The following is a 26,764-nucleotide window of genomic DNA, read 5'->3' on the forward strand; positions in this document are numbered from 1 at the left end:
AAATAGGTATTGCCTTTGAACTCCTAGATGTAGGAGCTTGATGAAGAAACCCATGTGCAAGAGAGATCCTGAAATGCAAGGCTAAACTCTGCTTCCTGCACATCTTTTCATGATCTCAGGCAAATCTAGATAAGGGAAGTCTCCCCACATCCACTTCTCCCTCAGCGAGGCCACGGGGCCCAACTTTCACTGGACTTTTGGTCCCACTGGTTACCTGGGGCGTGTGGGAGAGCACACTGGAAAGATGCTCAAGTTCTTTTTCATGCTTCGTTCGTTTTTTTTGTTTTTGTTTTTTTTTTTTGCACCAAAGCACATTTCTAGCTTTTACGTGCATCAGTTTGGTCTTGTGACCCAGGTGGAATAATGCAGAGACTTGCTGGCCATCTCTTGGCTGCTTCCCGCAGCGGGTCGGAAATCAGGGACCTCATTCCAGGCCATGTACACTCACTCTGTCCCTGGGCACCTTCCCACCTGCCCCGTGGGAAGGACCTCCCTGCGTGTCCCGAGCTCGGCTTACTGCACTGTGCAACCCCCGGGGTGCGAAGGGCACGTGGGAGCCCCCACAGTCTTGGCAGAAGGCTTTGTGAAGGAATTTGGTAGTTGGCATTTTTTTTTATTTTTTAAGTATTCTATTTTGAATTGTTAAATAAATTCCCCATACAGGACATGTACCTTAAAAAACAACAGCAACAACAACAAAAAACTAGATTAGTCCTATGTACTTATAATTATTTCTATTTTGAATGGGATCTTTAAAACTAACTCATAGTTATTGGTGTAAGGAAATTATGTTTTTTAATAAGATTTTATTATTTATTTTTAGAGAGATGGGAAGGGAGAGAGAATGAGAGGGAGAGAAACATCGATTGGTTGCCTCTCATACATACCCCTAACTGGGGACTGAACCTGCAACCCAGATAGATACCTCGACTGGGAATTGAACCATTGACCTTTTGCTTTGTAGAACAATGCCTAACCAACTGAGCCACACTGGTCCGAGCAGGAAATCATGTTTTCATATATTTATCTTGAATCCAGAAACACGGAAGTCTGATAGTAATTCTCATTGTCTGTCAGAGGATTCTGGCGGAGCTGTCATTTTTTGAGATGTTAATATGTGCCAAGCATTATAGTGAGCACTTTAAAGGAGATCATTTTTATTCCCACTTTACAGAGTAAGAACCTAGGAACTAAGGTGTTAAGTTCTTCTCCAGGCTTCTACCACTAGTGGTGGCCTAGCCCATGCTCAGGCCCAGATCTGTTTGACTGCAAGGCCACAGCGTTTCTGTCAGGCCTCTCGGGGTCTGCTTATCCTCCCCCGTGCCAAAGAAGCATGTCCCCGGGGCCTGTCACAGGGCCCACCTGCTCTCCGGGCGGGTGAGAGCTGTGCTGTCCAATACGGCAGCCATTAGCCATGTGTAGCTCTTTATGTCGAAATGAACTAAAATTCAATAAAATAAAAGTTAGGTCCCCCAGTCACACTGGCCACATTCCAGGGGCTCCATGGCCACATGTGGCCACTGGCCACCCCCTGGGCCGCAAAGACCACATTCCAGCAGCACAGAAAATCCTGCGAATGGCACTGCTCTAGGGGGTGCTGGGCGTCAGGGAGAGAGAGGGGTGGAGCGCTTCTCTCTGCTCCGCCTCAGCCCCAGTGGTAGGAGCCTCTGAGCAGGTGTTCTGCTCTCGGGAGCTTTAGCCCAGCTGCCCCGGCCGCGGGCTCTTCAGAGCCAGGAGCGGTCCGCTAAACCCTCGTGTGGAGAGACCCCTGCGTTGTTCTGGATGCCGTAGTTCTGCCACGTCCCACCTGGATTCAGCTCTACAACAGACTGTTGCTGGGAGACCTGGTTCATTTCAGAAACCGGTGAAGGAAGCCCTGGCCAGAGGGCTCGGTGGGTTGGAGCATCGTCCCATACACCAAAAGGCTACGGGTCTGATGCCCAGTCAGGGTGCGGCTGATCTGTATTTCTCTTTCACATCGATGTTTCTCTCTCCCCACAACCCCCTCCCCCCATGTTCCTGGGTGAAGATAAAGAAAGGGTAAAAATAACCAATGAAGTGAAAAAGCTTTTTTAAATTACCCCTGCTCACCATCACAGAAATCCTCCTATGACCTCAGATGGGTTGGGCTTCTGTATGGAGGGCACTGGTCAGAAGGAGGTGGCCTGGCGGTGTCACGGCCTTTATGGCTGGATGAGGACCCCTGCTTCAGGATTCTTGGTTGTGCGTGGGCGAGTCAGGGTGTTAAAAACACTGTAAGGGGACTGCTCGAGTCCACATGACTAGTATCCGACACTGGATTTGGTTTGGCATTCAAGGCCTCCCTTCCCGGGCAGACAGAGCTCAGGGCTGGGCAGTGATCCGGAACGCACCCCCTGCCCTTGCTGCAGTCATGACAAATCTCACATCGGTGTGTATCACCAGATGCGCCAAGAGACTGTGCTTTTCAGGAATAAGAATCCTGTTTAAAGCAGAAGGAACAAAGGCTAGTTCCAATAGCATGTACCTTCCGAACCTGCCATCGGTACCGCTGTGTGCAAGGAGTCTCCATGAGGGCCTCTGCTTTGCCACGGAATCACTTTATTGTGTTCTGTTGTCTCTGGACATTAGACAGCGCCAAGGTCTGCACACAATGGGCGATAATTACAGTCGGAGAGGCTTCAAGCATTTGGTTTACAGCTACTGTTTGACCTGCTTTTAAGGGCAATTTGACCTTAACCCAGGCTTGGTTATAATTTCCCAGAAGAGCTTTCAGTTTAGGGGTCCAAACCTGTGTGGACAACATCCAGACATTGTAAGTTACAACATCTGCCCCATCTGTTGAAGTCACTTGGGGTTTCAGAGTTAGCCTGTCGGTGAGTCTGGGAGGGGAAAGAACTCTTCCTCCAGAGTGCCACGTCCCCTCCACTCGCAGGAGGTGCAGGATCTGGGAAAGCCATCCCTGCTTCCATGCAGTCAGATCCAGGGTCTTCCCACCTCGGTCCTGCGCAGTCCCTGGGCAGCCCGGTTCCCCGCTGCCTCGTTGCAGCTCACGGCAGGCCTCTGCAGCTTATCAGTGGGGCCAGGCGTGTTTAGAAAGGTAAAGCAGGCGGACGGAAGCAGCACTCCAGACCTGTCCGAGCTTGTGCAGGCATCATTTAAGCACCTAATGCGGACAGTGCCTCCGCTGACCCAAGAGACTCACTTGGCATCTGTAGTGTCTGTGGTTTCCAGTGGCTCAGTCCTACTGGGGACAGGACAGGGAGGCGACCAGATGTGCTGGCCATCACCCACCGGCATCACTAACCATGCCGGGCACAAACTCGCTGGAGCTGGGGCCCTGGGACGAGGGGCCTTCCTCTTCTGTTTCAAGGACATTCCCTACCTGTGAGTGGACAGTCAGGGCACGGTGTGCCACAGCTTTTCATCGCTCACAGCTCTTACCCCTGCCTCTCACTGGGGCCAAGCCTCGTGAACTGCAACTCTGAGGTCGGGCCCCCTGAAGGGTGCAGGGCAGGGACGGAACCAGAAGGGCTGGTGGGTTGGTCTCAGCTGGGAAACAACAGGTGGTTTTTTAAATCCTGCCTTTATTAAAGGCCTCCTTACAAAAACAAGAAAGTAAAACTGTTTTTATTTTATGCTTTTCTATGGATAATTAGAGTTCAGTCCTCAATTAACTTTACCCACGACAAGACAGAAGGGCTGTGATTGCCTTTTCATTAGGTGGTTTTTTCCCCTAATGATACGAGACGGAGTATCAGCCGCAGAACAGGAGGAGACAAGTGCTTCTGTCGGCTGAGATGGAAAAGAACACTAGGGCAGGGTCCCCAACCCATGGCCGTGAACTGGGCTGGGCTGTGGCCTGCCAGGAACCAGACCGCACAGCAGGAGGCGAGCAGTGAGCACGCTCTGCCCGCGTTACTGCCTGAGCTCTGCCTCCTGTCTCCCTCCCACCCCCACCCAGTGTGTGGAAGAACTGTCTTCCACTGAACCGGCCCCTGGTGTCAGAAAGGTTGGGGGGTTGGGGACAGCTGCACTAAGGGAACGCTGCTCCTCCCTCCCAAACCAGAGCTCACTGAGCAATTCGACCTCACCCTCTTCCCAAGATATGTTTGTGTGCTTTCTGTATGTTTGAACATCCCCGATTCATCTGAAGAACAACTATAGGAGTAAGAAGGGAAACTGGACTATGAGCCACACCTCCTGAGTTTGAACTAATCAGAGAAGAGTCTGGTCTGAATTAGTGTGAATTCATGAGGCATCTAAACTATATATATGAAAATGTATACATATATAAAGACATACACATATATATGGAGATACACACACACACATACACACACACGTGCTGTCCCCGGGTATATATCCATGTGTCTGTCTCTTTAGATATATGAAGAGTTTCATTCCTTTGAGCATGTGTGAACACACACACACAGGACCAGGGAATGGTCCTGTTTGGTCGAGAACAGTGGTTCTCAAGCCGGTGTGTGTGTTCTCAACACACGCGCACACACACACAGGGTCTGGCACAAATAGTGCCCCTTTTTATTACAAAATTATAAGCATGTAATTCTGTAACATCACAATATCACACTTAAGCACACCATTTGATATTTTAGGTGAATTTTTTAAAATTAAACTATAAATTATTACACCCATATTATTACCCCACCAGCCACACTCAAGCAGGCGTATGGTTCTGCTGGACTATTTGTATATATACATATACACACATATATATGTATTTGTGTACACACATATATGTGTGTATACGTGCATATACATGTGTGTGCATGTATTTCCTTTATGCAAATGACCATCATTTAGGAGCAGCTGCAGCGGAGGGCACTCTGTGGACCTGGGTCTGGCCCGGAAGTGTCGCTGACTCGCTGACTCGGGGAGCGGGGTTTCTCATTCCAGCGCTGCTGACATTTGGGTTGGGGAATGGATTGTAGTGAAAAGCCCTCCCGTGCACTCGGGGATGTCCAGCAGTGTCCCTGGCCTCTACATACTGGGTGCCAGCAGGAGACACACACACCCCTGCCCACGACAACCAGAAAGGTCTCTCGGGAATTTACAGACATCGCCGTGCTTGAGAACCACTGTTCTAGACCAAACAGGACCATTCCCTGGGACACAGGGTCCTCATCAGCGCACTGAGGAGAGCATCTTTAAGCCCCTCCCAGGGTGACTGTCAAGGGTCCTGCCAGCCTCAGAAGCCACCTAAGCCCTGTGTCACTATAACTGGGTATATAAGTGGAAATTTGTTCTCCCTGTTAAACATTTACGCTCTTATTTATACTCTCCATAGGCTGATGTAACCTGCCCTGCCCAGTTTCCAAATTCCAGAAGATGAATATTTTACTGTAGTTCTTAGATGCCCAAAATGGACTTAAAAGCATGCTTATTTTTACCAAACTTTATCCGCACAGGGGTGTTTCACAGAGGAGAGTTTTGGACACGATTTGGCTGAAATACCTGCTTTTCTCGCCCACAGGAATCCTCTCATTGAAGAGAGCAAATGAACTTCTGAGCACGTGCGTGCCGGGCAGCTTTCTGATCCGTGTCAGCGAAAGGATCAGAGGCTATGCGCTGTCCTACCTGTCCCAGGACGGCTGTAAGCACTTCCTCATCGACGCCTCCACCGACTCCTACAGCTTCCTGGGTGTGGACCAGCTTCAGCATGCCACCCTGGCGGAGCTGGTGGAGTACCACAAGGTGAGACGGTGACACACGGGCCTCAGCTGCCCTGTGAATCACTGCTCTGCGGCAACTCGGACAATGAAAGGCAATTACCAGAAAAATGATTGAGATGAGTAATGCAAGATTAGTCTTTGATAATTCCTCCTGATAATCAGGATTTGTAATTGCATGGCCTTTATCTTTGAGCCTAGTTCCTCCTCAAGTACTCAGGGAGACCCCACTTGGGCAGAAGACATAGGAGAGGCTAGAAAACGTGTGCTTCCCCTGATCACATCTGGGGACATGCCTAAGCTAGAATTCGAGGGAGGGAAAGAGAGTACAGGGCAGTGTGCGGATGAGAAAAATCCCTTTTTAAATTGTCATAAACCATAGCACTTTGTGTAGACCAAGGGTCGGCAGGAAGGTCTGTACTCTGAGAAGGTGGGAGAGGCACACCACCCTTGTTTATTCTGTCCTAACACCCGGCCCAGCCTGACCTGTGCCTTCGGATTCACAGGAAGAACCCATCACCTCCCTGGGGAAGGAGCTCCTCCTGTACCCCTGTGGCCAGCAGGACCAGCCCCCCGACTACGTAGAGCTCTTTGAGTGACAGCCCCCAACATGTCACCCTCCAACCTCCAGCTGGGCATTCCTCCAGAGAGACACCGCTGAAACGGATGTTTGCGTGTGAAGGCGAAATGACCCTGTGGCAGAGCCAGTACTGACCAACAGACAGTGTCCTTGGAGTCCTACGGAAATCTGTCTTCTGCACGAATGCTGGCATCTCATGTTAAGGGGAAGTTAGTTACCTGGGTACCAGATGCACTCTAAAAGTGAAGGGAGACTCCCCACTTCTGTGACCACCCAGCATGAGGGCTACCACCTTAATGATGCACATGAGATAAAGTGAACAAAGAAGACATTGAAAGCTCTCCAGAATGAAGGAGTTCTTTCAAAACCAGAGGCTGGTGGGAACTATTTCATGGCATGGACACTCTCTTGGTGTCGTCTCAGGAGGTCTCACGGTCCTGTTTATGTGAAGTTACATTCTGGCTTCAGGGAGCTAGCAAAAAAAACTCTTTATTGATGGCTGGTGACTCCCCACACACACGTCAGTTATTGGGCATGTGGGAGCCAGGATGTAAGAGACATAGCATAACACAGTTGGGAATGTAAATTGAATGCATTTTAAAATATAGGGTGGGAGGCTTAACATGTGCAACACCGCTGTGGACCAGGAGGGCGAGCAGACATCTGTGAGAGCACTTCCGCAGTCAGGATGGCCCAGACCGCGCCTGCCCGTGTACTTGGGCTCTACCCAGGAGCACACCAAGGATGGACATGCGCATGTGAGGTGCTACTTACTGGGGGTGACTGACAGAAGAGTGAGAGGTGTGGACACTACTTCTTGCAGGTTGAACTGTGCGCCCCAAAAGATATGTTGAAGGCCTAGCCTCCATACCTATGAATGTAGCCTTATTGGGACACAAGGTCTTTGCAGATGGAATCTAGTTAGGATGAGGCCATACCGAATTAGGGTGGCCCCCATAATCAGTAACTGGCATCGTTATATGGAAAGAGGGATTTGGAAACAGACACACGCATGAGATGACAGAGCAGAGACTGGAGTGATACAGTTACAAGGCAGGACTGCCAAGGATCAGCGGCGACCACGAGGAGCTAGGAGAGCAGAGCTGCATGGGACAGCCTCTCCCAGGGCCCTAAAGGGAACATCGCCCTGCCGACACCTTGACTTGCAGACTCGAGCCTCTATAACTATGGGAGAATAAGTTTCTGTTGTTTTAAGCCAGTGAGTTTCTGGTAGTGTTACCGCAGCCCTAGGAAACCAATGCAGAAGTTATACAATTACGGAACCTGATGCATATCCCCTACCCTTTGTTGATATACAGTCTGCCCTCATAATGAAGGAGAAATGGGAGAGGAGAAGGACTTTCCTCTGGCTCTATTCAGCTCGGGGACGCAGCGTTGCTCAGTCAGGAGTCTTCCGCTCCACCGCACCCTGCCTCCAGCCTCAACACGTGGATGGCCTGACCGAGGAGGCTCGGAGCCACGAGAGCATCCTTCCGGGAAGGTGGAGACTTACTCATACTTTAGGCCTAACCCTCTGTGGCAGCGTTGTTCTAAAGGAAGCAGGAGGTGGTAGCAACTTGCTCGGGAGGTTGTTGGTTGTGTAAAGCATTCACTGACAGTGTAAAATGTGCCCTGAAAAGAGGGCAGGGTGTGTGTCTGTGCATAAATATGTATGAGCATGCATGGGTAGGTATGTGTACTTGAATGGGAAAGTGTTTACACATGGATAGTCATGAGTTTCTTGAACTGTTCAGTGTGGTTTCTACAGTCTGAGGGACGCTCTCAGACAATCATCTAAGAGAACCCGTCTCCAGCTCGTTTCTGTGACGCCACAGTCATGGCACAGAACTGCAGAGGCCACACGGGGCTGGGAGTCAGGAACCTCCCCGAACCCCAGTTTTCACGTCTAATAAAATAAGGTATTTTAACTAGGTGATCTTTGCTACTTCCTTTCAGCTATGAAATCTTCTAGTTCTGGAACAAATAGAGAAATGCCCTGTAGTCACTAATAACTGTGAAGACATGGAAGAATCCAGCATCACCCTCCACCTAAAATTATTTTTGGAGGAAATAAGTGCAGTCAGATCCAACTATAACTACACTAAGGGACATCCTACTGGGGGAAGATTTAGAAAACAGGAAGTGACCCGACTGAGTTCTGCACTATTTTATCCTGCCGGTTATTGACACTCAGAAGAATAGATTGTCCACTGTTTGATGATATGATATGATGGTGAGAAGTAATACCTGAAACTGAGGGAAGAAGAATACTTTATAGCATTCAGAAATTGATCACAACTAAATGGGGTTGAGGAGACCTGAGTTCTCGTCCCAGCTCCGCTGGCAGACTCAGTCTCCCTGTGTCTGACCCTAGGTATGGCCCAAGGGGAGGCTGCCCACACCCAGTCCTGGTCCCCTCCTACTGCTGCCTCAACCAGCCCAGCACCCAGGCCTGCCTGCCCAAGGTTTCTTGGCTGGGATGTTTGCCCCCATGTCACGTCAGGTACCCCAACCCCTGGTACTACCTCTTCAGGACTGTGAATCCGGTTGAAATTCCTCTCCCCCGACTCCCTCAATGAGATTCTGGAATCTCCCCTTCACTCATCGCAGCCTCTCTGGTTGCTGCCTCCCCACAGCCAGACCCACACTACCTGTAAGGCCCCTGGTACTGGTCCCCTGCCCTACAGCGCTGTAGTGGAATGCACCAGAAAGGGACTTTGTCCCTCAGTGTCACCAGCAGTGCTAAGCAATGCAAGGGAGTGTTAGTTGGCTCAAATCGTACACTGAGAAGAGGAAAAACACAGGGACAGTTAAGAAGAAAAAGGACCAAGACAAAGGAGAAAAAGAAAAAATGGGGCATGCACAGGCCACTAAAAATATCTCAGGCGCATTGACAGGAGAAATTGCCTATCAGAGCTAACGCTTAGGATTAACCACCCCATCCTCCACAGTCAAACAACACAGCACCTTATCTCTTGGGGCTGAGTGGGGGGCGTGGTGGAGCTCCAGGGCAGGCTTCCCAGCCAGGCCCCTCCCTACCGTTCCCGACAACCCATGTGCTGCAGGTGTGGTGTGCTTGGCTCTGAGTGAGGCTAAAATAATTAGAATAAGTAATTATATACATTTTTCCTTCAGTCTTTCTTTGAATGCAACTTGAGGGTTTTACAGTTTGTTTTTAAATTTTTTAAAATTTTTACTTATTTTTCTTAACCTCTTCAAATGGGGTTTAACATCCTAGCAGGCCAGGTGATACTTATTGTTCTCACCCTTTATCCACAAATTGGAAGGTGGTTTGGTGGTGGGCCGGTGGTGGGGTTAGAACCTATGGGAGTAATGGCGGCGGGACTCGATTTTCCGCTCATTGCAAGTTGAGGTATCTGACTCTCAGGTGGATGAAGAGTCAGTCCAGTTTACCAAGCATCCCATCTGGGGACTGCCTGCAGCTACAGGCCACCGACACAGTCAGCTGCCAGGGCAAGGACATTGGGTGAGCTCTGGGCAGAGGCCACAGAAGGCGGCCAGGCCCTCCCTGGACCTCTGGGTCGCTGTGGGCAGCGTTGGCCCTGAGGCACACAGCACTGACTGCTCTGCCCTGACTCCCCCCTGCACCCCATTCCCTAAGAAGAGTGGACAAGGCAGGCACAGCCCACAGGTACCAGGGCTCACTACTCCACGGGGAGTCTGTGCTGGACCAGCCACGCAGGGACATTCTGAAAGGCACCTCTGCCGAGAGAATATTTTCTGGGTTGAAACCAACACCCAAAGCCCCCAACCATCTGGCATAAAACCCCATAGACTTTGGCGGCAACAGTAAAGCACTGAGCCCGCCAAGAAAAGCAGCTTTGAGTTCAAATGTGAAGCTAATCATAATACGGATCACACAAACTGCGGGTTATTCCATGGGTGTGGGCCGTAAAACACACCCATCCAAGGGGCTGCCCGAGGGCTTTATCAATTCTCAGAAACAATGTCAGGTCTTTTCCAAAGAGCAAGTACTCCCACCTGCCCTCCCCTCCTACTGACTGCAGTCTTTACGTCTAGCACCTTGGGCTTCGTAGGCTTCGTGTGAGCGCTAGCTGGCAGGTAATTACGCAGCAGCTGGAGGGAGGCGCGGCCAGCTGTCCCTGGATCACTGCGTTAACAAGTCTTCGTTCACTGTCAGGATTCTGTAGGCGAGGCTGGTGAGTGGAGAACCCTTGGGAAACCCAGGCTCTAGAGGACAGGCCCTGGACTCACCCCAGGCCAAAGCTTCCCCCACCCCCACCCCCGAGACCTTCAAGCCCTCTGGAGCTGGGACCATGGTGCAGGTCACTTTCTGGTTGGGCCTTAGGGCGAGTTCTCTACCCTGTCTCAGCCTTGGTTTTCTGCACCTGTAAAATGGGAGTAATGACTTTCCCTACCTCAGAAGGTTGGCATTATGTCCGGAAGGTGCCTGGCTGTGCTCCTCACTTCAAAATCCTGTAATGCCCAGGGGATCATCAGCTCCAAATACTGAGCGTTGAATTTAGAGGATAATGAATATTATCCATTATGTTTCTATTTTATGCTGCTAGTAACCATTCTTCAGATAGACTGAAACTGTTTTCAGAATAATAGCAAGAAAGGACAGCAACACATACACGTTGGGTTCGGGATCTGTGATGTGTGACCCACAGTGGCCCTCTGATTGCAGCCAAGCGGGACTGGGCATGGGAATTGGTATCGACTAACACCAGCTGAACATGGGTACCTGCCATGTGTCTGATGTGTCCTCAGGCCATCATGCATGTTTACTCACTTAATCTTCACTATAACCACATGACATGGACGTGACTGCATCCATCACCCTGGACGAGGAAATGGGCATGGAGACACTGAGTGGCTGGTTTAAGGTCGTACAGGTTGCAGGTGAAAGAGGTGGAGTTGGTACCCAGCAGTCCAGTTGGGGAAGCCACAATACTACCACACCGAACAGAACCCTCGTAAGGTCAGATAGCATCAGAAGACTCTCCGAACCCTTAAAACAGTGCCCTGTGACATTTTTCTTACCTGTTGAAAATTCCTAGGCCTGATCCTCTCTTCATCCCAATGTGTGTGGAGAGAAGCAAGTTGGCCACGTTCACGAATACAAAGGAGGGGCCACAAAGTAGATGATTGGAGGCAGTGGTGTGGGGGTATGTAGTTAACAACTGGCTGGGGTGGGGGGTGAGGGGCGAGGTTCAGGGGGAGTCCTGATGTGTAGGTAGCCTTCCCTAATTGCCAACTTCCAGGGCATAAATACTCCCACTACGGTCGACTTCCAGCTCCCAGCCTGCCATTCCCGAGCGAGGAGTGGGAAGAGATGCTAACAATCAGCTCTCCTGAGGTCGAGTAAGCACTCTGAGCATGGAGGAGACCTGAGGCTGAGATCAGAGGCCCTGGCTCCAGTGATTTGACGGGGGCCAGTTACCAGGTGATTTATATCCAGCATCGGGTTGGCCAAAAGCCCATCACATTTTTTCCATAGGATGGCTATAAGTGGTGCTTAGTTGTTTTTAACTCCATTTGAAAGGACCTCGTTAGAATTGTACTGTGACAGCTGTCATATCAGTGTGCATTTAAAAAAACTATCAAAATTGGTGAATTTTTGTGCAGCCATTTTAATATTGAAGATGGAAGAAGATACACAGCACTTTCGGCATATTATGCTTTATTAATTCAAGAAGGGTAAAAATGCAATGAAACACAGGAAAAAGATCTGTGCAGTGCATGGAGAAGCTGCTGTGACTGATTGAATGTGTCAAAAGTGGTTTTTGAAGTTTCTTGGTACTATTGACATTTTGGCCAAATAATTCTCTGCTGTGGGGCTGTCTTATGCACTGGAAGATGTTTAGCAGCACCCCTGGCCTCTGCCCACTAGAAGCCAATAGCGGGAGACAGCCAACATACTCAAAATACCACCATGAATAAAGTTACTAGTGAAAATGAAAACTGTGTCTTCTGTCTTATGGAAAACACCAAACAGACTTTTTGGCCAACCCAGGAAGAACAGAGGGAGGGTGCAGAGGGTGGGAAGGGCCCCGACACAAACCCAGGACTCGGGGCTTCCTTGGCAGCATCCTACCTTCCGAATGCGACTGGGTCCTTCAAGCCACAGGCTCAATACTGCGTTCCTTTGCTGTCTCAGGTTAAATTCCAAGCCCCTAATTACAACGTTTCAGGGGAACCTTTGCTAGTCCTTCTCTTGGGGAAGGACTAGGGAGAGGTCCCCCTGTGGACTGCACGTCCCCACAAAATGTAGGTGTTCCATCTCCAGTGTGATGGTGTTGGAGGTGGGGCCTTCTGGAGGCAATTAGGTCATGAGGGTGGAGCCCCATGATGGGATTCATGTTGTTTTTAAGAACAGGAGGAGGGCTCTCGGCCACGTGAGGACATTGGGAGAAGGGCCCTTACCAGACCCCGTATCTGCTGGTGCCTTGACCTTGGACTTCCCAGCTTCCAAACCGTGGGAAATCAACCCTCGTTGTGTGCACCGGTGCACTCATTGCCATTTTGGGTGAAGCAGCCCAAACTAAGACAGATTCCCTCTTGTCTCTGTGTTAAGAGGGCTCCTGCCTTTTGATAAAACTGTCTTACCTGACTAAGCTTTAAAAAGAGAAAAATAGTTTAATATCAGGCTGTTTCCTCTTTTCTGCTACCTTCAGCAACTTTAAAACCCAATTACATTGTCTCGGGCATCTGTGATGCGCAATTTAAACCAGCACCAACAGCCAGTCAGCCCACCTGGGGGACGCTCCAGCCCACCTGGCCCTGGGGTCAAACACTTGCTGCCGGCCGCCAGCTTCGCTGGAAACGCAGCCTCCTGACTCTGGGAGAACGCGGCAGGTGTGCGGGTCAGTCCCACAAAGCTGTCAGAGCCACTGGGGAGACAGGCCAGACTCGTGGCCCGATGTTCCAATATCACCAGTGTGTATAAAAACACAAAACACAATTAGAGTCGAAAGGGGGCTTGGAAATCATTTCTCAACTTCTTCTAATAAAAAGAACGAATAAATTGTGTTAACAGCCAGGTTTATCACTTTACGGTTCTCTCCTCCCTCTAGACCAGCGATTTTCAACCTTCCTCATCTCACGGTGCACATAACCTAATTATTAAAATTGTGCAGCACACCAAAAAATTACATCTTTTGACCACCTGACCAAAAAAAAAATAGGTATAATTTTGGTTCATTCACCCTGGATGGCTATGGTTGTGTTGGCTGTTGTCATTTTTTTATTTGACAGTCTAAGGCAGCGGTCCCCGACCGTTGTGGCACCAGGGACTGTTTTCACGGAAGACAATTTTTCCAGGGACGGGGGTGAGGAGGATGGTTTGGGGAGGATTCAAGTGCATTGCATTCCAGCTCACCTCCTGCTGTGGGGCCTGGTTCCTCACAGGCCACAGACCGGTACTGGTCCGTGGCCCAGAGATTGGGGACCCCTGATCGAGGAGAAAAGAGGCCAGTGCCCCTGACGAAGTAGTTAGGTGTTGCATGTTTTACAAATGCTTGCAGCACACTGATTAAAAATCGCTGCTCTTGATCGGGTAGTTCTCAACCAGGGGTGGTTTGGCCTTCCTGGGACGTTGGACAGCGATGCGCTGGTTGTCAGCCCGGGCGAGAGACACCTGGGTGTCTAAGCGGCAAGAGGCCAGGGATGCTGCCAGATGCCCTGTGGTGCCCAGGCAGCCCCACGGCGAAGAACGGGTTAGCCCCAGGTGGCCACAGTGCCCAGGCTGGGAAACCCTGGTCTGTGCACAAAGAAACTCTTCTGAACACTAAAGACATGGCATCCTTGCTCCAGGAGGAAGTCATATCTACAAATCATATTTTATTAGCTGTCCGATGCCACCTTCCATCCATGTCCTATGTTTTCATTAAATTTTATGAACTACCAGCACACATCAATACAATGCATTTTTTTATAACACTCCAACAGCTTGAATGTTCTTGAAGCTTTTAAACAAGGACTGGACTGTGAGCAAACAGAAGACAAGGAATCAGATAATTAGCTCATGCATCTGGTGCTGGCTAATAAATAAATAATTTTCACATGAATGTAGAAACCACTCAATGTTAACTCCATTTATTTTTTTAAATAGTTGGAAACTGTGATAAAATGCAATTTTCAGAAGCGTCTTGGTGACTGAGTAGAACTGCTTCATTTAAAAAACAACAAAGTTATATCCCCCTGGACTGGGGCGAGTGAACGTGTAGCAAAATCTTCCTTCCCACGAGAGACTCCGGCAGATGAAGTGATCTTTCACAAATACATTTTCCTGCCATTCTTCTCGTGGCAGCCAGATGCCAGGAAGAGCACCCTGCTTGGAAAAGAGATTGTTTGGTTCACACGGTATTTACTTTGGTTTGTTTAAACAAGTAAGGAAGCGAGCCCCAGTTCTCCTGAGGACAAATTGTGTGTTCTTGCTTTTGAATAAATCAAGGTACCACCAGTTTGAAAGAGTCTCCTTTTCTGTCAAGATAAAAAAAAAGTATACTTTTGTTTCCCTCCAGTGTTCAGTGGCTCCTCTTCAGCTTCGCTCATGGCGTAAAGTGTGTGTGTGTCTTTGATCCGGCAGTGGCCCCGCACACACCCTCCCCACCACGAAGGTCCGACACCAGGGCCTGACAGGGCCGGCGCTCGCTCGGCCTCGCCTCGGGGACGGGCATCAACCGCTGCTGGGAACGGGAAGCTCCCACGATGCACCCAAAAGTATCTTCTTAAAGAACATAAAAGTGTATGCTAACTTGTGCTCTCTGAATAAGGCTTGGGAATCGGTCGTTAAATAAGCAAAACATAACTCTTGAGCAAAAGGAAAGTGCGTTTTTAAAATAAAATTAACAAATGGGCATAGTTAAAACTACAACAGAAAAGATGAGCAGATTATTTTTGGTTAATCTTGGGGGGAAAGGACACACAGTTATTCTTTCTTGTCTAGTCCATTTGATTTTTCTTAGTATACTCACAAGAGCGCAGTGAGGCTATCTTTGAATTTTCACGTAGTCTTCTCGGCTGTCTTCTGATTTTTAACATTCCTAGACACTACAGCCCTACTGATATAATCATTCAGATGGGGAGAAATCTGTTTGCCTTTCATTCTAATGGATTTTCTCAAAACTGGCTGTAATTCATGAATATTTCAATGAGCATAAAAAACACAGATCTCACTGTGCTGCAAACACAATCAAAACGTCCACATCATCAAGCTTCTAGTCTCACAATCACTCTCCTTTGTCAGACGCTGAGGAGGATGCGTTGGGGCTGCTGTTGCAGGCAATGTGTGTGTGTGGCGGGGTGTCAGTTCCTGCTGCATGAAACCACGTAGGCAGAAACTGGAGGCTCTCTCCTCCCGTCTGTTACTCATCAGCCAAATTCCTTCTTGCCTTTTACGAAAATCTTTTCCTCGTTGCGGCCACTTGTCAGGTTAATTGCAAAAGGAAAAATGAAACATCTCCCCAGACGTATCCCTGGGAGTTCATGTTTTTTTGCTGCTTGTCTTCTGTTTCTGTTTGCGAAGGTGAGCCTCTATCTCGTGCCGGAAGACCAGCATGCCCAGCTGCCCATGGGAGGCCTCGTTCATGGCCTTGGACTGCATGCACATCTTGTACTGCTCGGGGGTCAGCTCGTCCACACAGCGCTTCTCGTGCCAGAGGTGAAAGAGCCCCCGCACGGGCGTCCGCACCACTATGAGATTGCTGTGGAGGTACTTGCGATACAGGTGCACGTCCTCTCCGCCCCAGCCTTTGATGTCCAAATCGAACCCACCTGCAGGGAGAGAACACACCGCTAAGTCATGCCGGGCCCCCATCTCCTGGTCTATAGTTGCTTTCCCAAGCAGCACAAGCACAGAACTTTGTGGGAAGAGAGGAAGAGTTTAGGGGAGATGCATCTCACTGCCCCTCCAAATTATGCATGTCCATCCGAGTCAGAGAACTGAGAATTCTCAAACAGAGAGGAGCTTCATGGTGGCCAGCACCAAGTCCTGGAGATGAACAAGACTGCAGACAGAACCCCCAGCATTTGCCTGCCTTGAAGAGGTATCAGCAATGCTAATGAATGATCAGCCTCTGATTAAGGGCTGCAGCAGCCTCCGACCTTCAACCCAAAACCCCCAAATGGCAATGCACGCGCTTCTCTCTGAAGGTGGCCTGCTCCTGCCGTTTCAAATGGGACAGACCAGAGGCGAGCGGCAGCATCTCAGTGTGAAGGGAAACTGCATCCCACAGAAACACTCTTCCTTTTGGGGACTAGAGTGGTCCCCAAAAGCTGTGTATCCACTACAAGATGCTAAAATGACTCACGTTAAAGGGCCAGCCTCAGTCAGTTCTGAAGCTCAACTCAGAAAATCTTGTTTCACATGGGAATGGACTCCTTCTTGATGTGAGTTTGGTCCCCTAAACTCTCACCTTTGTAAATTGAGAGGCCCCAGGTTGTTTCTTAACCTAAAGCCCACCATGCCTCAAGTAGAACAAAAAAAAACCGGCCTCTTTTTTTGTCATTGTTCCTTTCTCACCTGGGGACTTATCCAGCTCTCACAAGAGAGAGTGAAGTGATTGCCCACACCTTTCCTCAGTCAGCACATAGCCCTTCTGTCCCCCACAGCCCCCACGCCATGCCGCTCGGATTGGGGCCACCCCTGGATAGAAGGGGGCTCACCAAGCATAGGGAAATCGCCCCCAACCCTGGGCCAGGTGTACCAGTGACCTGTGGCCCCTGAAGTGTGTGTGAGCAAAGACCATAATGAGTCAAGATCTGGAATTTGAGTCTCTGTTCTCTTCCACTTTACCTGCCTTGGACTTTGGTTTCTTTACCCTGAAATGAAGTGGATGTCATCCCCCAAAGAGACAGCAACATAAGGGGCAGTGTTCGGTTAGCTGTAACCGGTTCATGCTCCCACCGGTCTCGCCCAGCTTATCGAATAGATGGCGTGCAAATACGTGGCACTTGTGAGTTAACACAGATTGCAAGGAATGACTGTGGGACAGGTGTGACCCAAAGATTCAATCTGAGACCTACTGAGAGAGAGCACCCTTCCCAGCCCACCATTGCCATGTTTTTCAATTACAGCTATGCCCTATCTTTAGGGAGAAAAATGTGTTACAAATCCAAATTTGATAAACATACATCATCACAACATAACATTTCCCTGTGCACAGAGCAAGAAAACAATTTCTTCAAATGGAAATCTCCTTTAGAAAAATGTTTTAAATATGTCTTTTTAGGACATTGATTTGCACCAAATCATTTAGGATCATTTCTTAGAGAAATCAGAGAACACCTGTGGTTCACTGCCAGTTACCTGAGGGCGCCCACCACGCGGAAACCGGCATCCTGGGCTCTGTGCTTCTCACAGGACCTGACTTCACGTAGTTTGGGTTTTTTTTTTTCCTTTCTAACTGGTGATTTCTGTGAGCATTCAGTGTCTCCGTAGACCCCCTCACCTCTGAACAAACACCCGGGCTGCTCAGAGACACTGATCTCAGAAAGAGAAGCTTCCGGCCTTGGGCCGAAGTGGGGCAGACAGGGACAGAGGAGCAGGCTCTGGGAGGCCCGTGGGGGCTGGGTGGAGGTGGGCATCTCCACACTGGGGAGGACGGGACCTCCCCAGCTCCAGCCTGGCCTGGGGGCCACCCAGAGCCCCAGCCCGGGCAAGGCTCTGACCTGTGTGTCCACTCCTGATCATGTGCCATCCATGGTTCCAGTCCCTTCAGGGGCACGCGAGCTCGCACCCCCTTAAGGGAAGAGTGTGGAATCTCCAGGGGGCCAGCAGGCTCTGCTCTCATCCCGGCTGAGCCACTCCCTTGCTGTGCGGTCCCTCTGCCTCTGAGAGCCTTGGTGCCCTCAGCTGAGCGTGAGGGCCTTCCCCGTCCGTGCCCTGCCAACCTGTGTGTGTGGGTGTGTACGCAGTGACAGCACACTCAGTCGGAGACTCAGAGACCGGGGACATCAGAGAGGCAGCAGAGAGAAATTAGGATCTTTTCTGGTGTGTGATTTCCCAAAACTCCCCATGTCACCCTATTTTTCAATGGACCCCCTAGGGTGAAGGCCCAGGAAGTTCTACATGGTGGGGCGCGGGGGCCAGACTGGGCTGGAACTGGGCGGCACTGGGGGAACTGTTTGAAGCCGCCTTTACTCCTCAGATATGAGCCTTATCTGGGATGGCTGACAGGTGCTGATGGAGCTTAGAGGGGCGAAAGTGCCACACACTCGCAGGCCCCCTCCTGGTCCAGCCCCAAGCCCATAACAAGAGGAATGAACTTGAACGGCCTTTCCTTAAGAAGTGGCACCACCTGTGCCCCTAGACTCCTTGGAAGTGGACTGATTCCCTTGCGGCCATTCCCTGGCCTCTAGGTGGCAGTAGAGATGCAGACTTGTTGCAAGTTGGTCTGTCTTACCTATATTGATGAAGTCTGACCGATACTGACATGTCATCCCAAATCCAAAGTCTCTCCAAAATCCAGTTTCCTTCTTTATGACCTGCAAGGAAAACACTGTCATGTGAGGGGGAAGGACAGAGTGGATAACAGGAAAGAGAGATCATTCACAAACCCGTCTAAGTAACGTTCCGCAGGGAGCCCATCCCAGCCCTGACAAACAGCCACAGCTCCGTGTGGGAAATGCAGATGGAGTCGGTGCCTTTGGACGGTAAGGAACAGCCAGCTCACCAGTTCCAAAACAGGGCCTTGTGATTTTTGGCACCTCCGGCTAGGATGTGCCTAGGGCACAGGCATGAAAATACACATTTACACACACACACACACACACACACACACACACACATACACACTCAAAAACCAACCAGAGAGCAAGGTTTTGGGCGGCGCCATGGAAAAGCCACCTACGTGTCTGGCCCGACACCAGTGCCAGTGAGAATTGGAGGCCTAGGCCCCTCACACAGAGCTGGGCAGGGAGCCAGCAAAGGGCTCAGGAAGTTGAGCAAAGGGAGAGAGAACAGCTCGGAATTGAGCTGTGCTGGCACAGCGCTCGCGCAGGGCTCCCTTGGGGAAGGAAAGGGAAACCCGAGACTCGGGCGTGTGACTCCAGCTCTGCTCTTCTGCTGGAGGAAAAGGGCACTGAGAGTCCAGCTCATGAAGAAAGACTGTCCATTCATCTTTCAACTGGTTTAAAATCAAACCGCTCCAGAGTCCTTGTGCGCGTGTGCCCGGGCTGCAGGACTGCGAGAGGCCGTTCAAGCAGCGACTGTCTTTAAAAAGCGAGGCCTGGCCCTGCCCCATCTCTGACTTCATGAGTGAATTTCCAGTGTGCTCGCTGAAGCTGCAAGACTTTGAAAACACTGCTCTCTATATTTTTGGCTGAGGTAATTCTGGGAATGGTTTTGGGACCTATTTTAATAGTTACTTTTCATGATTCCTTTTCGTAATTAACACAGGTGACTCCATGGAAGGAAGCTCCCTGGGGGAGAGGGGAGGGGTGGCTGCGGCAGGGCCCTTCCCCTTGGATTTCTGCATTTTCCATCTGGGACAGCTGGCACTATGCTGCCCCCAGCTAATGAGAAACAGTGTGTGTCTGGTCCCAGCTTGGCCGCTGGCTGGCTTTTTTGCCTCAGGCAGGTCCCGCGCTTCCCCGAGCCCCGAGTTCCTTTCCTGTGCCTAAGGAAGTTCAGCTAAATCCGCCCGAAGGCCTCTTCCAGCTCCGAGATCCAAACGGTTATCCTATAACTGCCGTTTCACCTCCCTGAAGTTTCCCGCTACCCATCCCACAGGCTAAACTGTATTCGACCAATGGCTTGCAGGAGGGTTGATGAACTTGAGAACAACCTTATTTTCACCCCAACGTGGCAGACACCAGCGGGAGTGTGCATCAGGACCTCCTGAGGAACTCAAGACCCAAAGAGGCTTGCTGGCTGGTGTGGCCGCTGACACACGCTCTCCAGCTCTTCCTCAGGACAGAGGCCTGTTGCACCACACCTCCAAGTGACAAGGCAATTTCATTAGTATCAACTGGAAAGATTTTTCAGGGCAGGAAAGTCTGGGAAAGTTTCCAGTGAGTCGGTTTTTAAACATGGTTCTCTTTCGTCCCTGTCATAGCAGGGACACTATTGCTGCTGCAGCTAATGGCTCAATAGCCTTCCCGCCTGCCGGGACACAGCCACGCCCTCTAAGGCTGTGGATGAAAATGGAGCCACAGGGAAATGCCAGGATCCAAACTTCAAATTTGGCTGAAGTCTGTATGAAACGTGAAAGAGAAAGCTCCAAACGGAGAAAACAGTGGGTCAGGGCTTGGGAAGAGAGATCAGGACGATGGCAAGATGTGGGTGGCCTTCCCAGGCCCGGGGTGAGCAGGCACAGAGCCTTGCCAGCAGAACAAAGGGAAGAGCTACCCTCAGCTGGGGGCAGCGTGACAGAAACAAATGGGTCTGTGAGCAGGGGAATGAGCAATATGAATAATTATTAACATTGGCTTTAAGCTGGCAGGCCATGAAAAGCCACTGTCTGAGGAGATCGTTGGAATTCAGCCCTTGGTGGGGCCGAGGTGAAAGCGCCCACAGCACCGAACGTCAGGGCAAGACGAGTGCACTTACTAGGGTTCATTTACTGGAGCGTCTCCACTGGAGCGGCGCCCCCAGCGAGCAGCCTAGCTGGGAGTGAGTGCTCTCAAGTGCACGGCGGATCAAGGCACGCTCCCACTTAAAGTCCTGCAGTGGTTTTAATTGCACTCTCGCTCATGCAATTAGGACAAAATCTGAGAGGAAAGCTCCAGCCTGCAAAGGCCCCATGTGACCTGGACCCTGCCTGCCTTGCCTATCTCGTGTGCCCCTTACACACAGACCCCTTCTGTTTTGCTCCTCGAACACACCCGGCCCACAGGTCTCCACAGCTGGGCACTTGCAGACCCTGTCCCCGGGTCACCCTGTCCTGCTCACGCCTGGGCTCTCTGCTCCAAAGTCATTGCTCAGAGTCGTCATCCTGGCCCTCCCAGCCACTGTCAACCCTTCCCACTCGTATCACCCTCTACACCATCCCTGGTCTATTTTCTCTATAAGCCAGGCTCTCTGGATGCATCTGTTTCTGTTAGCTTCACCCACCACCACAGGTGAAGGCAAGCTCAGGGCCCCAGTCTCGTTCACGGCTGTGTCTGCAGCCCCCGGGTCACTGTCTCGCACATATGAGGCACTCAGTAAATACAGTAACTCGTCACTGAACATCATGGATAGGTTCTGCGACCTCAAACGAAACAACATATAACAAAACCAGTTTTACCACACCTGATTGATATAAGCAGGAGTTGAGTCCCTACGGCATCTCATCAACGTTATACAGAAACAACATTGAACAAAACGACGTTATTTAAGGATCTGCTGTACTGCTCCAGTGAATGAATGAGGGGCAGTCCTAGGGCAGAGACAACATCAGGCCAGTGGGAGCAGACGTGGTTCACGCCAGGAATCTTGTCAGGGAGTGAGTGGTTCAGCGAAGGCCCAGGAATTCCAGTGGGAAAATGCTCAGAACTGGGTGGCTCTGGACACAGACAAAGACATTTCCACCTTCTTGGGGTCTAAGCAGAGGGCTTAACTTTGTAGAACTTTTGCCCCAAGCATAAGGAGCTCCACTGTTCTGGACCAGCACTGAAAAGAGACACACCAATGATGTCTGGAGAAAGAAATCCTAACATAAAGATTCGACTTTAAAAGAGAAACATGGCGCCCTGACTGGTGTGGCTCAGTTGGTTCGGCGTCATCCTGCAAAGCAAAAGGTCTCTGGTCCAACTCCTGGTCAGGGCACATGTCTGGGTTGTGGGTTTGACCCCCAATTGGGGTGCATAAGAGAGGCAACTAACTGATCAATGTTTCGCACTTCGATGTTTCTCTCCTTGTCTTTCTCCCTCCCTTCCCTTCTCTCTAAAAATAAATAAAAGTTTTTTAAAAAATAAAATAGAAACATCTCCTTCTTCCAACCTGAATTTCCTGATCTGTTTTCAAGTATTATCCTCATTTTTTAAAATGTCTTTCCAGGGCTGGCCTCCTCTGAACTCTCTGAGGCACTCCTTCCTCTCCCCACCTTGACCTTGGCAGAGCACTGCAGGTCATGAATACACCAAAAGGACAGTTGTTGAGCCTGCTCTCCCAGACCCGCAGCTCTGGGGGTGATTTATGTGACGGGGGCAATTATTTTCTGTTAGGACCAAAACAAGCACGAATCAGCATCTCTCCCCAAAGACATGGGAAGCGACCACCCTGCAGCCACAGGGGGTGGGAGCTGGGAGCCAGCAGCGCCTGTCAGGTTCACGGTGCTGACTTGGACCACTGCCCGTGAAGCAGTCTGGGCCCTAAAATAAAATAAGTAACGCACAGTCAGGCAAAGTAGTTCCCCTAAATCAAAGAGAGTCTCCCAAGAACCGAATTGGGCCTGAGCAGCCTCATGTTCGCCAGAAGCTCCCTGGGTGTGTGTGCAGCCCGTACGGCCCCCAGGCCCCGTGCTGAGAAGGCTTCAGGCCCCATTCAGTGCTCTGATGTTGCCACCCTGACATTCCTAGTAATTCCTGAACACAGGTCCTGCCCCTTCATCGAGCACTGGGCCCAGCCCCACCCGTGAGCAGCAGACACCTTGAGCTTCAGGGTCTTCTGTGGCTGGGTCGGGTGCCCCTGACCCCACACTATCCCTTCCTCATCATCGAGACCTGGGGGCCTTCGTGAGCACACTGTGCCAGATTCTAGGGGCTAGGTGTGATGGGCATGCGCCCCATGGGTAAGGCACGGTGCCATGATGGTTTCTGTTTCTTGGGAAATAAAGTATTCTGGAGCCACAGCTTTCAAAGAACTGGTGTAAGAATGGACTCAAGTGCCATCTCCTCCAAGACTTGTGCTAAACCACATTTTCGACAAGTCATCTTCACAAAAAGAAGTGTCTTCTGGAGCGTATGGTGCTGGACAGGGAATGGTCCGGGTTCCCCCTGTTCTGGGGGTCTGTAACCGAAGGCCAGACTCCATGCTCTCCTGGAAGCACTCTGAGGCCACAAGGTAAGTCCACTCGGCACCCTCGCCTGTCTCTGTCACACGGTGGCCCATGCGTTCCCGGTCATGCCACTCAGCGGTCTGGGCAGGAGACTTCTGCCTCAAGCTTCACGTTTCTCATCTGGAAATGAGCACGATAACTCCCTTCGCCTTACTGAGTGCCACGTGAGGTAACGCAGGCTCAGCACTGGCTTATGAAAGCCTGCAGAGGCTGCATCTATTACTGTTGCTCGTGGTACTCAGTGTCTGCTTCCCAAATGAAGAAAAACAGACTCTGCCCGGGCAGCAATTCTTGTGGATTTAAACTGAAATGCAATTTAGTGGCAAATACTTCTCGGAGGCAAGCAGAGAGGTCAGGGTCTAATCAGAAGGAGGGTGAGGACAAAGGCCGACACACCCTCCGTGCACTGAACAGAGTGACACAGAGTCACCGGAGGTGAATGCTGGGTGGATGCACGGCAGACAGAGATGCTGGGCACCGTGAGCAGCAGTGGTGTGGAGACGGCCCTGTGGCAGAAGGAGACCAGGGGACACTGGGCAGGGCGCACACCCGGCCGAGTCTATTGAGCCCGGACCCTGAGCCGGGCGCTGGGGTTTGTGAACACCTTCTCTGGGATGGGCTTTGGAGTCAGTTTCCAGTAGAGAGTTGATCCCAACAAGGAATCAGGGTTGCAGTGCCAGCCAAGATGCCGCAAATTTCTTGCCAGCTCTGTGTGGAGGGACATGGCATCGGTGGCCTGAAACAGGCCTCAGTGGGGGCACTGACACCACGGGAAGAGGCGGACGCTGTGAGTGAGGGCTTGCCACCCCTGTCAGAGAGCAGGTTGTTAAACATTCCCAGCACACCACTGGCTTTATGCCATGCCAGATTTTTTACTGGAATTATCTGCATTTTGGAAACAGCTCTGGCAGCGGGTGAAGGAAAGACTGGTGTGGAAGAGGGAAGGGGTGTGGAAGAGGGAAGGGGTGTGGAGACAGAAGCGGTGAGAGGCTGCCGCCGTGGCCCCAGCCAGCACTGACAAGGCTTGAACCAGAAAAGTGAATGTTAGTAATTGTTGAAATTACAGTCATTCTTTCTCAGAGAGCTGTTTCTACATTGAAGCATCAGCAAGTTTCATTTCAGGTGTAAACTCTTCCTGCATTTCCAATGAAACATTAGTATAAAATCCCATGATTTCACTTACTATGTATTACTACTGGTCTGTACTCAAAAGTACAGAAACAAGTAGTCTGAACACACACAGAAGTCCTAAGTTTGGTTTCTTGCTTTTGTCTGCAGACAAAATATTATCAAATGACAGTGGCAACAGTCAGGAGAGGTAATAACTAGCACATTGACTATGAGGTCATATCTGCAGGGCTGCTGGGAAAAAAAAAGTCTTTCATTTGCATTAATAAGAAACTTTTGTTACAGCGATATGCAGGGTCTATGTTATCCCTCCACCTTTGGTACTGAAGCATTCCAGGACGTAATGTCGAGACCGTGTAAATACAGCATGTGCATCACATCGTTCTAGACGGAGCCAAAATGAACCCTTAGTAGGAAGTCCTTCCTGAGTTATCCCTCTCTAATTAGTACCTTTATTTTATGTCTTCTTGGCTCCTACACATTCTAGTTCCAGTGTATTAATTTCTGTAGTTTTATGTCTCCCTTGGAATTTTGTCAGGTCATTTCCTTTACATTTAAGCCCTCCTTTAGATCTTAAGCAAATCTATTTCCACTGCACTAGAGTAAGGAAATCCTAGTTTTGGCCTGAGCTCTGCTACTAGCTGGCTGTGCGATCTCGGGCAAGTCAATAAAAAAGAAGAGGGTAGTGGAAGTGCCCAAACAACCACTCTGAGTACACAAAACTCCCCCAGATTTCTGACTCCTTGGCCGGCACCTGGCCCAGCTCTCTAGCCAGCAAGTGCTCCAGAAACGGCTCATCCGGTAATGACCATAATCAATACTTCTCTTTTTCGGATGGAGACCCCTGCAACTCACAGATAGCTGCTGTGTTCCTTGGGACTGAATAGTCATCAATGTTGAACCCCAAAAGATCAGACCTATGTGGTCTGGGGAAGGTCGAAGGTGCATTTAGAAGTAAATCTGAAAGGCTGCAGGACGACTCAGGTTCCGGCTGTGGGCACAGCAGTCTGAGTCCTGGTTCTGGCCTGACCACCAACGCGAGGACCCGAGACTCTGGCTTCACAGCGCCCTGACTCTGGCTCCCCTTGGTCCTGCTGCCCTGCAGGAACCGTAATGACGAAATACAGCTTTTCACTGGGGAAATGAAAAAGAGTCTTTGCAAGCAAGTAAGGTCTTTAGGAGTTTAAAGTTAAAACCTTAATCACACCTGATGTCAAACGTAACACGGCACTTTATCTAAAATCAAAGGAACTTTTATTCTGATTGGTTTAAAGAAAATAAATCCTGTATCCCATTTCCCCCCAAACCCTATTAGAAGCTTAGAACTCTTCCAGAATGGAAATAAGAAGTTTTTTCTGTCTCAATGAGGGTGGATAAAAATTGGTTTTGGGGGGAATGAAAACCTCTTCCTGTGTTTATGTATGAAGTACATATATGTACATAAAGTACATAAACAGACATTCAGCATACCTCTGGTGTTAGAATTTCACTGGGGGAAGGGAAAACTGTATTATTACTGTTCTGCATGGCTTGGGTCCCAAGTGTGGGACAATGCGGGACCACACTGGGACATGAGCCTCGTCCAACCAGAAAGAGCCCACGCTGAAACTTTCTACAACAGGTTGTGACATCAGCTGCCACAGGTTAACTGCAGCGGGGCACAGGAAATGGCTGGAGAAAACAGATTCCGCTACTTGTGGAAGCTTAAACACAGAGTCCACCTTACTAAAGAATCTCATAAGACATATTTTCAGTGAAAAGCAGTTTACTCTCCCATTGCAAACACGCATGCGAGACTGGTCCCTCCCATCACTTTTCATTTTCAGATGGCAGATTTCCTTTCCGCAGCCAAGGAGGTACCCTATAGGAAGAAACGTGGCTTTGCCTCAGCAGGAGACAAAGCAAGGCAACGTCGAAGAGCAGAAGCCCCCAAGCCAGATGCTCCCGAGAGGCAGCCTGAGCTCGCACACAGCTTCAGAGGAGCACAGCGGAGCTCTTGGCAGGAAAAAACCACAGCCCAACCTGGGGAACAACAACAGGAACTTGACTCTCAGAGGGGCACGGCTGTGTGTGGGGCAGAGACTCTTCCAGCGTGTCTCTTCTCCGTGTTGTCTGTCCTGCTTCTCTGCCAAAGGGACTGACGCCACCACCAGCGGAAGCGGCGCAGCTTACAGAGCTCCTCGGTGGCTATGTGGTCCCACTCCACTATCCATCACCTATGCAGCTAAGGTCCTAGCAGAGCAGCCACCTCGCAAGTGACACTGGTGATGCCAATGTCCCCTCTCCCTGCCCCGCCTGGGCACTGCGATGCATAGGAATGATAGCATGATGGGAGGGCGCGGGATCTAGTCCCTGCTCCCCCGCCGACTCGCTCACTGTGTGCTGCAGTGAGCCACCCCTTCCTGGCTTCCGGC

General features: G+C 50.3%; 2 protein-coding genes across 9 annotated transcripts in view; one reads left to right on the forward strand and one right to left on the reverse strand.

The window, feature by feature from the left end:
* SH2D4A (SH2 domain containing 4A) overlaps positions 1-8,185 on the forward strand; it is a 50,432-nt gene extending 42,247 nt beyond the window's left edge. For all 3 annotated transcript variants that reach the window (XM_045821578.1, XM_045821579.1, XM_045821580.1), the window contains exons 9-10: positions 5,477-5,697; positions 6,179-8,185. In XM_045821578.1, the coding sequence (XP_045677534.1) occupies positions 5,477-5,697; positions 6,179-6,271 (314 nt within the window). In that variant the 3' untranslated portion in view covers positions 6,272-8,185. The remainder of the gene's footprint in view (positions 1-5,476; positions 5,698-6,178) is intronic.
* A 6,135-nt stretch (positions 8,186-14,320) lies between these two features.
* The window catches only part of CSGALNACT1 (chondroitin sulfate N-acetylgalactosaminyltransferase 1), a 314,893-nt gene continuing 302,449 nt past the window's right edge, over positions 14,321-26,764 (reverse strand). For all 6 annotated transcript variants that reach the window (XM_045821598.1, XM_045821600.1, XM_045821596.1 and 3 more), the window contains 2 exons: positions 18,645-18,726; positions 14,321-16,014 (listed from right to left, as the gene is read on the reverse strand). In XM_045821598.1, coding sequence (XP_045677554.1) covers positions 15,725-16,014; positions 18,645-18,726 — 372 coding nt within the window. In that variant the 3' untranslated portion in view covers positions 14,321-15,724. The remainder of the gene's footprint in view (positions 16,015-18,644; positions 18,727-26,764) is intronic.

The sequence above is a fragment of the Phyllostomus hastatus genome, unplaced genomic scaffold, assembly GCF_019186645.2.
Source record: "Phyllostomus hastatus isolate PE091 unplaced genomic scaffold, TTU_PhHast_1.1 phas_scaffold_46, whole genome shotgun sequence".
Taxonomy (NCBI): domain Eukaryota; kingdom Metazoa; phylum Chordata; class Mammalia; order Chiroptera; family Phyllostomidae; genus Phyllostomus; species Phyllostomus hastatus.